Source organism: Lissotriton helveticus, chromosome 1_1, assembly GCF_964261635.1.
Source record: "Lissotriton helveticus chromosome 1_1, aLisHel1.1, whole genome shotgun sequence".
Lineage (NCBI taxonomy): Eukaryota > Metazoa > Chordata > Amphibia > Caudata > Salamandridae > Lissotriton > Lissotriton helveticus.
Window position 1 is genome coordinate 392,143,686 of NC_136057.1, and position 13,957 is coordinate 392,157,642.

A 13,957-nucleotide genomic window follows, 5' to 3' on the forward strand; every position below is an offset into this window, starting at 1 on the left:
TTACTCTCATGGCTAGAAAGGGATGGAAACTATCCGAAGCTCTCTGTTTGTTGCCTAGATTGCTTTGTGGCACCGATAGTCCATTATTCGCCTGAGTGGGAAGCTCCAAACTGTTGTTGTCTCCCAGTGGAGACTATTAGAGAAGCTGCTGTGCTCTTACAATAAAAGACATCCTATTATTGTCGCTGCCAATTTTAACCTGATGATCGAGCACATAAGTATTAAATTGGGTTTGACCAAAGATAAGCATATTTCCTGCGGAATCTCTTAGCCAGCTGCCAATCCCGGGAAATGCATGAGTTGATCTGTACTCCAAATAGCTCATGTAGGTATTACTCATGCAATACATGCATGCAATGGGCACATGCATACATTGCGCCTCAACATTTTGGCGAAGAAATTATTGAAATAACAGTCTATATCCTACTGGATATTAGGGAGTGGATAGCAATGAGGAACATGGAAGTTCTCCCCAGAAAAGAAAGTGGACATTACCCCTTGTCTCTTACTATCCAGGTTCAACCACGCAAGAAGCATGCTGCTGCACCTCATCCTATTGCAAATGCTTGGACAATAACTAATAATCGCAAGACTGTAAAGTGGAGTGATATTTGTACTTCGCCTGAGGTCACCACGAGGATTTATGATCTTGTATCAACCCAAATGGGACTTATCTTTAAGAATCACAACCATCCAATCCTCATTTTAGAGAGCTATAAAACTTTCTTTTTAACTGTTAGAGAGTTTTTCCGTAAAGGATTCAAGCCAGAAAAAAGTCCCCTGGTGATCCAGAATGGCACAATCCCACATATAGGGCAGTTAAGTCATCGTTTTGGTTTGTAATCGAGCTTAGAGATAGGGCAAAAATAGTTGAAGCCAGGTTTACATTTAAGAAATTGTATGTTCTTCTAAAATGGAAGGGGGCCAGGGTCTTTGGGTGGATCTATAAGAAGCGGCTAACAAGAGTTATACTAAAATTGTATGGAATGTAGTTAGCCCTGGTGTCTGTCATACTGCTACAAGCTCTGAGGTGTACATCCAACCCAGTGACTGGATGGCTCACTTCAAAGCACTTTATTCTGCACCATTATTGAATCCTCCTTCAGCAGAACAACTGATCAGCAGCAGCCCCCGGCCTTTAGGCTCTGTCGATTAACCCAACACTTTTTTAGGTCTCGCTACCGATGCAGCGCTATGCGCTGCTCGCATATGTGAGACTTATAGTCGCCGGGTAGCTAGCAAAGTGAGACAGGAGAGGTGCACGAGCTTGCCAAAGACATTGGAAACAATGGCTGTGACCGTGCGCTTTAGGAGACATGGGCTGTAAACGTGCACGTCTCTTCTCGCGCTCCCCCACGCTTTCAATTTCACGAGCGAGTGTGCGAGCCGCAGACCACGCAGGTATTGCAGAGGTTGGCTCACTGTTTGCTACTTAACTCACTGTTTTTTCTCTCCACGTTTTTACGGTGCTTTCATGACTACACCGCCAGCACACGGCGGCAGCACTCTTTTTTCAGTCACAGCCTCACGTCAATGTTTATTGTGCAGCAGAAAAAAGACGGAAGCAGCAGAGTTCACGGACCTCTGACAGCCTTGTTTATAAACAGCACCGTGCCCGCTTACCGCTCCCGCTTCCCCAGCGCCACACGTCTGATCGGCTTCAACAGTCTGCTTTAATTTTTATATTTCATTTCCACCATGTTGCTGCATATTTACAACAGCACCGCACTGGCTGCAATAACGCCACGCAGCTTCTGTAATATCCATTTATTTGCTCCTACCCTGGAGCGGCAGGTTCCTAGAGCCCATATAGCTCTTTATAACAGCAGCACCGCGCACACTTCACCAATGCCACGCGTCTTCTTAAAAATGTTGTTTACTAAAAAACAATTTGGTCCTGTGTGATGTCATCGGGCCGAGCCGGGTTTGAAGTTGTTGTGGTCGTGGGGCGATGGTGCTCTTTGGCAGACGCTGCTGACTGTAGTCTGGTAGTTTGAGATGGCGGGCGGGCGACCCGGTGCAGGACGAATTCACCGCTCCAGGGTCAAGGGATGAGTCGCTGGAGTGCCAAAGACAGAGGCCGCCAGGACCGGGAAGATCGCTCTGCAGTCACAGCACTGCCGAAGCCATGGGAAGCATGCAAGAGAGCTCCCGGTGATCTGCTGTGGGACAGAATAGGCATCCCGGCTGGGGCAGACCGGCCGGAGGGGCTGCGGACAGAGCTGCAGAAAGCAGGTAAGGGCTTCTCGGCAACAAAGCCCCTCATGTATTGCATACCTAACCGCCCTTCAGTGAAACCCTTACCGCCTGCAGACACACAGCTTTGCCATGGTTAGTTGTACCCTCTTTACCACCCTGCACACTCCTTCGCTCTGCCATATTTGGTTTTACCCCATACAACCCTGCGCACACCCATCTCTGCCCCCCTTAGTTGTACCCTTATCGCCCTGCTGTTCCAGCTGTTGTTCACTGCCAGTCCCTAAGAATTCCTGAAATGGTCCCTTCCCTCTGATGTCTGAAGCCCTAATCCCTCCACTCCCAGTGGACACTAGGCCCTGCTGCCTACAGTCCTATCCCCTTTCCTCCTTGTGCACACCTAACCTTTACCAATATGTGTACACCCAGATTTGCAATCAATGCACACCCTTAGTTCAACCCTCTTACTGCCCTGTGCAAACCCGGATCTGCAGTCTATAGTTTAAGCCCCTCTCCCGCTTGTGCATTCCCGGCTCCAATCTCTTCCTTGACTCCTCCCCTGCTTGTGCTCTCTCAGCTCCGCAGTCTGTAGCCTTTCATTTCCTTCCTGTGCACTTTTGGCTCCGCACTCTGTAGCCTTAACGACTCCCCTGCCTGTGCACACCTGGCTCAATCCTCTGTAACCTTGTACTGTATGTATGTGCATGCCCGGCTCCTATGCCTGTAACCCTGAAAACAAACAAACAAACAACCACACAAACAAACACACACACACACACCCTCCCCCCCTTTGCGTCCATATTTTGAACCACTTACTCCCAACTCAGCTTTGCTGTTCCAGCCCCTTAACTTCCTTCGCACCCAGGGCTCGGCCGCTGTGTCCAATCATAACCCGTTTCCTCCCTCTGGGCACCTGGCTCCTAGCCCACCCACCCTAACAGTACACTACCCTCTCTACTCTACCCGTCCCAACCGTGTTCTCTCGTCTGTGCCAGTTCTTTTTTTTTAGGGCTGGTTAGTAAAAGTATAAGCTTTATAATGAGCCTCGTGTAAAATTGAAAAGAAGGGGACTTATATAATGGTCACTGCTTAACATACCAGGGAATCCCGAGCACCCCTCCCTACCTGACCATCTCCCTACACCAGACAGGTAATAAAAACGTGCAGTGGTTGCAGTTGGGGTGGCCCCCTGTACAAAGCATGTACCTCCTGTTGTACATTGCTTAGGTTCTAATCACGTGGTACAAATTGGACACTGTTTACAGTATGCCTGCATGTGTTTAAAGAGTACCTGATACACAGGGATACTGCACACAGTGAACTGCATGCATGTCTGGCTACAATGAGCATATAATACAAATATGGGGTTCGTGTTTGGAGTTGGAAAAATTGCATAGGTTTTTTGGATTACAGATGAGGCAGTATTTACAGTAAAACCGCTTGCCTGTCTTTATTTAGCCTGTGATGCTGATACTGCAGTATATACAGTTACTGCGTCTACTTGCGGTGCACCAAGCCACCTCATTCACATAGTGTTCTTTACCATCAGAATGTGTGTGTGGAGAGAGAGAGAGAAAGAGAGAGAGAGAAAGAGAGACACAGAGAGAGAGAAAGAGAGAGAGAGAGAAAGCGAAAGAGAGAGAGAGACTACATGCAGCACCAGTATCTATGCACACTTTGCCGACGATACCAAAAATGTGGTGTTCGCAGATGGTCAACATATTCTGAGGACGTGAAACTATAGTGCATTTTCTGCAATTTGTGTTTCTGCTTATGAGTGGAGTTTGAGTAGTTCTGTGTTTACAATCTGTAGGTTTCTTTACAGAAAAGGGGCATGTTGTATTAGTACTTTTGTGTAGTGCATTCCTCCCATTTGTATGGGCCTAAAGTGATTTTCAAATCTGGACGTCCTAGTCAGTTCTGGGAATCTCTTTGATCAGAGTTCTTATGATCTATTGACACTGTTTGGGTGAGCAAGATGGCGATGACATCAAAAATAAAAAAGCATTTACAATGCAATAGCTCTCGCAGTAACTAGAGTTTATTCTATTGGCATTGTAAATTACAATGCCTTTTATTTATGTTTTTAAAAAGAAAACAAAAATAAAAGGCATTGTTATTTCCAATGCCAGCCTTTTTTTCTACAATACAGACATTTATTCATTACATTATTAAAACACAGGTACACGAGCAAGGTGACGTTTTCTGTAACAGCTATTACTTTTAGCACTGCGACGTCTAAAACATTGGAAGATAGTGCTACATAAAAGTAGAATAAATAATGAACCACGAACGCTTTTAAAAACAAATAGATAAAAAACAATGCCATTTACAATACCAACAAATGTAAACTTTGCTAATGCGAGAACTATTGCATTTCAAATGCTTGTTCTTACTAGAGACTGGAAAAGCTGTTAAGAGCAAGAACAAGGACTGTAAACCAGGCCGTTTGTATCTTCATGACCAAGTGGAAGGTGGAGCACATCAATGGAGGAGGATTGTATGTTGCCTTCGCTGATCACCGAGCCACCTTGGACTTGGTCCCTAGGACTAGATTATGGGAGGTATTAACTACCACATATGTATCCCTAGACCTCTTAAACAAAATAATTTGTCTTCATGAATACAACTATGCTCCGGTCCGATGTGGCCCTAACAATGAACTCACCATAATTTCTTCTTTTTATTAATGGTTGCTCAGGCTTTCTGAATGATTGTGAGAGTGACTCCCCCAACACTAGTCGACAAAAAGGTACCAGCGCTACTTTCTGCTGATGATAGGCCTGTTATTCTAAGTTTCTGCATATATTACTACAAAGGTTTTCTTTGTTTTGTGCTACAAACAGGCTAGAAGAGATTAATGACCCAATCTATTTTTATAGCTTTTAACCGATGGAAGAATTTTAGGGAGCATCAGATTGGGAGAGAATATCTTTCAGAGGGTTAAACAATTTGATTTTGGAATTCGATTATTGGATCTAACTTTTGGGGGTCTAAAATTATCAAAAGCTTCCTTTAAGTTAATTATAGGGTTTCTGCCAACTCAGTTATCTCTTATCCGATTTCTCTCAAATTAGAAATGTACAAATCTTAAAATGCTAGCGCTGCTTTATACGATGCAGAAGTATGGGGTTATTGTGATGTGGCAATGCTAGGGGTCGAGGGAAATAATCTTAGAGTGCTCCTGAACCGAGGGCAAGGTACACCGTGGCTACCACGGAGTAGATCTCAGTGTCTAGCCCATTGTAGGACTTGTAAGACAAATGGCCGTATTGGGTTTGTATTTGGAGCATTGAAGAGCATGCCCGTATCGAGACAATTAGTGACATTCTAAGTCAATCCATGGCTCATATGATTTTCCGGGTTGAGTCATGTTAGGAGTTGTCTGACTGACCTGAATTTGAATGAATATTGGCACACCCCTCTTCGATCCGGTCATTATTAGCCATCATGGTGAAAGAGAGGTTCAGGGGATTGACATGGACCAAACGGAAGCATCTGCATCTCTTAGCAGTCAGATGCAGGTTTTTATACTCCATAAAAATGTAGTTATTTACAAGGGGTTTTCAGATTACATCCATCCCCCATTTTCAGGAACACTATCTGCAATTTAGGCATGGAGTTTTTCCTTTAACAACTAAGACATTCTCTCTGTCACTTGAATCTATAGGTCGGAATTATGCCCTTTATGCTATAGCACAGAAGGATCCAAAGAACATTACTGTTTGTCTCTATTGCGTACTGAAAACCCAGAGCAAGATGGATTGTGCCCTAATGCCACTCTCTCAGATTATCAAACCGTGCAATAGAATATGTAAAACTGCCACTGTTTTTGCATAGTTTTTGCTGCTTCTTAATTCTTCCATGCTGCATGGCTCATAAGACTGAAATATCTGAGTTGGAATAACAACACATCTCAATCAATCAATCAGGGGTTTTAGAGCACACTTCTCACCCGTGAGGATCTCAAGGCGGTGGGGAGGGGGGTGCGAGCAGCTCCATTGGTCATTCAAACAGCCAGGTCTTGAGGTCTCTTCCGAACTGGTGCAGTGTCTGGCTTGGTTGGATGCAAGAGGGGAGTTTGTTCCAAGTCTTGGCTGCGAGGTAGGAGAAGGATCTGCTACCTGCTCTGCCCCTGTGGATGCGAGGGACTGTGGCTAGGGCGAGTTAGTCAGAGAGGAGGTTTCTCTTGGGGGCGTGAAAGGAGAGTCATTCGTTGAAGATTTGGGTTCCGGTGTTATGGAGGCCTTTGTAGGCATGTGTGAGCAGTTTGTGGGTTATTTTTTTTCGATGGGGAGCCAGTGGATGTTGCAGAGGTGTTGGTTGATGTGGTAATGTCGTGGGATAGTGAGGATAAGTCTGGCTCTGGCGTTCTGGACGGTCTGGAGTTTGTGGAGGAGTTTTTTTGTTGATTCCGGCTTAGAGAGCATTTCCTTAGTCCAGTCTGCTGGTGATAACTGTGTGGGTGATGGTCTTCTGGAGTCGGGGGGATTCATTTGAGGGTCTTGAGAAGCATGCGGAAGGTGTTGAAGCATGTGGACGACACAGCGTGTATCTGGCAGTTTATGGTGAGTAAAGAGCAGAGTATGATGCTGAGGCTGCATACATGGTCTGTTGGGGTGGGTTGGGTTTCCGAGGGCGGGAGGGCGTTCAGGTGTTGTCCCATGCGGAGAGGGTGGAGCTGAGGATGAGGACTTCTGTTTTCTCAGAGTCGAGCTTCGGGCAGCTGTTCCTCATCCAGGTTGTGACACCTTTCATCCCTTCTTGGAAATTGCGCCTGGTGATGTTGGGTTCCTTGGCAAGGGAGAGGATGATATCTGAATCATAATTACGGTTTTGTATGAAGTTTTAATTGCTTGATTTTCAAAACTGATGGTTTTATTATTTCAAGCTTTTGTATTAACTTGTTTGTATTTTTTGATGGATTTTATTATGCGATCTGACAAAATTGATTTGACTGCAAAAAATGATGCCTCAGAAGTAGGAAAGAAGAGGAAGGAACGCCACTGAACTGAGATAGACCAGAAAGGCATCTGATAATGAGCAAGGAGTGATAAGTCCCTTTATGCACTGTACTATAGAAAACCTGTCTTTGAGAATTTAGGTTTTCACTTGGTATACTTATGATAGGATCTTCTCTGTAATAGCAATGAAAAAATACAAATTTGAACTACCTTGCCTGTGCCACTCGCATCTTCTCTTCTTCCAATCTTGCTTGGATTTCTGTCTGTAAAGCCATTTCAATATGCTGTGTCATTGCTTCCAACTCCAAGATCTTTTGTCTCTGTTGCTCTGCAACTTCCTCCTTCTTAGCCATCTCAGACTGCATTGTCAACTGAGCCTGGAGATAGATGGGGTAAGACAATATTTAAGTCAGTGATAGTTTATACTTATCTGCACTTCTCTATGGATAGTATCACAATGTATTTTGAGAGTCAGTGACCTTAAGACTTTAGTATCAAAAATCTAGAGTGAACAACCTCTTTTACAAAGACATGAAGAAAACCGCATCTTAACAAAACTGCATGGGTCGTTGGCTGCCTGACTTGCTGCAAAGGATGCTATGGAGAGGATTAAAAGCCCAAGCAGTGTTGTACTGTTGAAATGAAACAGTGTTTCCACATCTCTTTTTCAGACCTATCCTATTACCATAGCCCCTTTTAGTCATTCATGTCTCTCAGACATAGCCCATGGTTGTATTTCCTTTCGCAGGGACTGGTCCTGCTCCTGCACATTCAGTGTATGTACCTTGTCATGCTGGAGCCAACGCTGGCATGCTCAGTGTGAGAAACTGGGTTGTTGGTTGACTGGGCTGTGAGCCTTGGTCAAGCAACAACCACATTCCCTGTCTGGGTAAAACACAAAAGTCACTAAATTAGCCTGTGCTTAACCCTGGGTATCTTAGCACAAAAAGCAGTCAGGCTTAACTTAGAAGCAATGTGTAAAGTAGTTATGCAGCACATAAACAGTAATAAAGTGAAAACACAACAGAAGGAAAATCTCACAACAATATGAAAAAGAGAGTACATTTTAATAAATTGACACCAAAACAACAAGATGCAATCAGTAGAAGTGGAGTTAAGAATTTTCAAAGTTTTTAGTAAAAAGTATCATCTAAATTAAAACATCAAAGCGCCAACCTTGTACATGTAGTTGCGCGAAACCAGATCAAAGTCGAAAAATATGCAGACTGAGCTGGAACGCATTTCAGTAGTGGATTGGGCCCAGCCAGCGCTTACCTTAGAACTTAAAAACAATTATGAGAAAAAGTGTCTGAGAAGGTAAAGCTCAGCGCGGCAAAGCTGCAGTAAGTGTCCAAAGAGGAAGCTTCGTTGTCGGATAGAATTAGGTTGAAAGTGAAGATTTCTATGTTCGGACTTAGGCTCTGAAATGGAAGTTGAAAATTTCCAGTGGGATCAGGCACAGGGCTGTAGCAGAAGACAGTTCCTTGAGGCTGGATGCCCCCTTATCAAAGGACAGCTGAAAAGCAGTTAAGTCGATCCAACCTGCAATGCACCTTGGGTGGATAGGACAGCAGGTCGATCCTAGTCTCCTCCTGGTTCTCAAGAGCATTTTGTAACTAAGAAAAGTCCTCACTTTTGGGTACCTTTAGCAGCACTTCCAAGGGTCCAAAACTGAAGAGGCCCCACTTGGAGAGTCAGGGCTCACTAAGGCTGGATTCAGGTATGGGTGCAAGATGGAGAGAGTCTTGTGCCCCTGTGGCTTTGAACAGGAGGCCCACAAACTAGCCCTTGTGAGGCACTCTGGAGGCCCTGGGACAGATAAAGATCCAGTCCTTGAACCCAGGCACCGGGATAGCAATCCAGCAGGGCAGTAGTTCCTTTGCGCAGTAGTTTAGCAGAGTGGCAGCCCTTCCAGCAGCACAGCAGTTCTCCTTCCTGGTAGAGCATCCACAGGTCCAGAAGTGTACTGAGGAGTAGCTGTCTGAGGGCCTACGTTTATACCATGGTGCCCTCCTTCTGGAAGGTGGGTGAAACTGCTAGACAGTGGCTTTGAAGTGCATGGAATTTCCTGCCTCCCCTGGCTCCAGGCTGGCTGCAGTGACAATGTGGGGATGTTAGACTCTTTGTGTGAAGGCAGAGCACAGGCTATTCAGTTGCAAGTGGGGCTGTGCTCAGCTCCACCCCCCTCCTGCCAGCAGATGACCCACTATGGCAAGCATAACCCGCCTATTGGGCTACTGTTGGGAAGGAATCCATAGTACCTGTCACCTACACCCAGTCATGTGACCCAAGACAGGGTATTGTCACAGAAGGGCTAAGGGCAGAAAAATGGCAACTTTCTAAAAGCAGATAAGTATCCATATCTGATAAGTGCAAACTACTCACCCTTATGGGTCTCAAGGCACTGGGGGCCGTTGTGGAAATTAAGTGAGCTATTGCCCAGAGTCACATGATGCTGAGCTGCTGTCGGAGCCGGAGATCGAACCGTGAGCCCTGTGCTCGGAAGTCAGCTGCCATGGCCGCTGCACCGCACCTCTCCTAAGTATAAGGTTTGAAACTAGCAGACCTTTATTTGATCAAAATAAGTGTTGTCACTAAATGAAAGGTGTAAGGGTTATACATACTATGCAACCGACTTGTTTGGGTCGCATAATCTGAATACTACACATTTTGGCCAACATTCTTTGGGATTACCTTCCCTTTAACAAACCTTTTGCCTTCGTTCTCTCCTACTTTCTTTCCTTTTTTATTCTTTAATTTTTGTTGGGGATTTGAGCGTGTTCAATTTGCTGTATGTGCTGTTAAATTTGTCTTATATGTTTTTCACTATTATGTAATGTAAATATTATTGTTTGGTCCATTGAAATGTGCTGCTTATGCAATCCTTTCTAACGAAAAGTTTCTTCAAAGTAAATAATTCAAAGAATAATTTTAATTGAATAATTACCAAAAAATAAAAAGATTTTCTAAGTAATTTGGTTCCAATCACTATGAGTGGCACGGGTGATTGTTTGAATTGAATGATTAAATAGTATCAGTATTGGCATTTCTTTGTTTTTTGAGTATATATGTGGCCTAGCCGTGCTGATTAAGTGCGAGAACCCTTTATTGATCACAACTTTCTAAAAGTGCCCTTTTCAGAATTGTAACCATAAAACTGACTTTACCATTGAAGCGGGTTTGTCATTACAATTCAAAAGATACCAAACATAGTAGAGCTACCTACTTCCAATAGAAAATTACAGTGTATTAAATGTAATAAGGAATCCCCAATGTTATCCTATGGGAGAGGTAGGCCACACAGTAGTGAAACATGAATTTAGGAGTTTTTTACTACCAGGACATCTAAAACTTAAAAGATCATGTCCAACTTTTTAATTACAGCACCCTGCCCTATTGGATACCAAGGGTCTAACTCAGGGGTAACTTATATTTAATAAAAGGTGAGTGTAAGGCTTGGCAAGGAGATTTTGATGCCAAGTCGACATGGCACTCTAATCCTCCATTCAGATTGCAGTGGCAGACGTGGAACATGTCTTACGGTGCTACTTAAGTTGGTGGCTCTATAAGTGCTGCAAGCCCACTGGCAGCATTTAATTTACAAACCCTGGTTATATGGTATACCACTCTACAAGGGACTAATAGGTAAATGAAATATGCCACTTGGGTATAAACCAATTAAACCATGTTTAGGGGAGAAAGCACAAGCACTTTAGCACTGGTTAGTAGTTTTAAAGAGCACAGGGTCCTAAGGCCAACAAAAACAAATTCAGCAAACATATGGAGGGTATAGGCAATATTGGGGATGACCCTGCAGAGAGGGCCAAGTCGAACACTCAGGCGATTACTAGAATACTGGGATCACCATTATGGTGCCATGCTTAGCATGACTGTGTGAATCCTTGGAGTGGCAATGTAGGCCACCCTGCACTTTATGGTGGCCCCGCTTGGCATATTAGTGATGGGGGCACGGCCAATCTCATAGAATCATTCATTGGACTATTGGGGGTGGGATACTCTGATCCTAACAGTGGTCGTGCCTGTTTTCCAGCGCTGGGCCAACCCTCTTACCATTAGGTATCCCATGGGTCTTTTTGTCGACTGAGAGGTGATAGGAGTTAGTACTTTGGCAAAGACACATAATTAATAAGGTAACCCATTTGGCTACACAATAAGGAGCAGAAATCAGTAAACAAAGTTTAAAATGTTTAATTGCAAATTAGCAGTTAGGTTAATGTAAATCAATCTCAATAACCTGCAGTACACAGATAAGATACCAACTGGATAGCTAAACCTCCTAAAGAAGTTCAGGCGCATCAGTACGAGACAAAGAAGAAGTTCAGTCACAACAATACAAAGAAGTACCAGCAAAATCTGATGCTCAGAGAAGAGTCTTCGGTCATCTCTCCTAAACATGAGTAATATCTAAAGTCTTCTAATTTAGAATCTAATACTAATGAGGCTGGTTAAGCCTGAAAGAATCTCAAAAGTTGGGAAAACCCAGCAAAAAAGAAAAATGCGGGAAGTTGTAGGAAGGAGTCAGCATTTCATAAGCTCAGTCAAGAGTCCTCTATGTATAGGGAAATAAGTGTTAGCCTAAGTCACATTCAGAAAAGAATTAAAGGAGGAAGCATAGAGGGCTATACCTCTCAAAGTCTAAGGAAACAACCTATTAGAACACAAGTTAATACTAGAAGAATCGTCTGGGTAACACCCATTGATCACATCATAAGGAGCTCCATTGTCCTTTCCATTCTCACTTTGTAAGCTGCAACATTTGTGCAATTACCCAGACCAAACGTTATCCTCCTTGGGTACCTGTGACTCCTTAAAGCTTTTTAATGAATAGAAATGGCACGTCATGTTCTTTGTCAAGGTCTTCTTCTCAGGCTCTCTATCACTAGTGCAATGTTACATTTATTCTCAAACTAACAAACCATGTGCACATATCTTAAAGGAAAAAGTCACGCAAGTAAAAATGAACACAGAATTATATGTAGAAAGACATACAGACCTAATAATGCTAACTTACCAATTTAATTCAATGGTGCACATTTATTTATTTTAAGATTTTCTTGTACATCATTTCAACAAAAATGGATTCAGATTTGTACAATTTCAGGTATCACATCACAAAGCAAACGTCACATACATAGAATCTTGTAAAATGAAGCTCAGGCACAATAGCAATTTTGACGTTCATAATAACAAATTTCGTTTGTGTCAGACCCATCAGCCCGATCGTCCCCTCTACTCGAACCGAAGATCATCTATACCCAGCCTGTATCTAAAAGCATTTCAAACAGTGAGATATCAGCATGCTTATCCCACCCCCTCTGGTACTAATCCATTTTCAGCTTGAGAGGCAGCTTTCTGGCGTTCACGTTCAATGTATGCCTTGTGTGGGCCCCATATGTCCTTGGGGCGCGACGAACTTGGCATGAGGGAGGCATATAATTCACCGTTCACGTTGCAATGGGCCAGGCTATGTAACCATCTCTGCCGGGTAGGCACAGTACGTTGACCCCACAGCAGCGCTATTTCCCATTTTGCCAATAATAGCCCAAGTGCAGCAAATCCCCTAACCTTGTTGGGAAAATTAACCGTATATATCCCATAAGTGCAATTTCCAGTGTGGGAATAAGTGTCAGTGCTAACGTGGCTCCCAATGTGTCATGAATTAGTTCCCAATATGTCTGTAGTTTGGGGCAAGTTTATGTAAGGTGAGCGAAATCAGCGCGTGGAGCAGAAGATTTCAAACAGTGGTGTGGTCTGGAGGGATCTATTCTGTGTGACATGGCTGGCATGTGATATAAGCGGCGAAGAAATTTAAAGTGAATAAGCTTGTGCCTGCTGTTTAGGGAGACTTCCCTTATTGCCGGGCAGCATTTCTCCCATTGTTTGTCCGTAATGGGACGGCTCAGGTCTTGTTCCTATGCAGTGCATACTTTAACATCTGTCACCAGCCGCAGACTAGAACATGACCTATACAGTTTGGAGATGAGGTGGGTACCCGTGTCGCTTTCAATTATCAATGTCAATGGAGTCATATGTTCAGGTGCAACCGGATAAGTAGGTATTGTTGCTTTCAATGCTGAACGAATGCATTGCAGTACAAAGGTATCCATGAATGATCTGTCTTGGAATCGGTCCTCTTTGGACACTGAGAAGATATGATCGTCTGGATATAGATCCCTATCTTTATGATGTTGAACTTAGTTAATGTGCACTGTACAAGCGTTTCATCTGTGATGGGGAGCCAAAGAGAAATTGGAAGAGGATGAACCGGAGAGTATATTGTGTTAAGTCCTAGAAGTCTCCGCAACCTGTCCCATGCCCAACTAGTAGTGGATTTGTACACCAGTGTTATTTCTGACAGGTAATCTTCCTGATAATTGAGAATGCAGCCAATCCCAGAGCTGTATAAGGCCTTGAAATACTCTAAAAAACACGGGTGGACGGTGCTGGCCACGTATGGGAAAATGGAGCCTCAACCTTACTTAGTCAACCATATATCCACGGCCGCCTAAAAGACTCTTCTAAATCTACGGCTGGGCACCTCCACCTTAAAGAACATACACCAGCATGGAAGCAAACATGGTCGACCACTGACTGCAGACTATGTGAACAAAAGGAAGAATCATTGTTGCACATATTATGCATCTGCCCCTCTCTGAAAAATCTGAGACGCTACTTTCTCCTTCACGCATTCCGTTTTTTTAAAATTAGATCATGCCGCTCGGCTGTCATGCTAGCACTGAACAGCCAACAACTGCAGACAGCTTGTAGAGCCGCAA

At 43.9% G+C, this 13,957-nt stretch overlaps 1 protein-coding gene across 1 annotated transcript in view; it reads right to left on the reverse strand.

Annotated features, from left to right (window-relative positions):
• Positions 1 to 13,957, reverse strand: part of LOC144809859 (differentially expressed in FDCP 6 homolog) — a 469,730-nt gene that overhangs the window by 130,397 nt on the left and 325,376 nt on the right. The window contains exon 9 of the mRNA XM_078673746.1: positions 7,371 to 7,537. Within this exon, the coding sequence (XP_078529872.1) occupies positions 7,371 to 7,537 (167 nt within the window). The remainder of the gene's footprint in view (positions 1 to 7,370; positions 7,538 to 13,957) is intronic.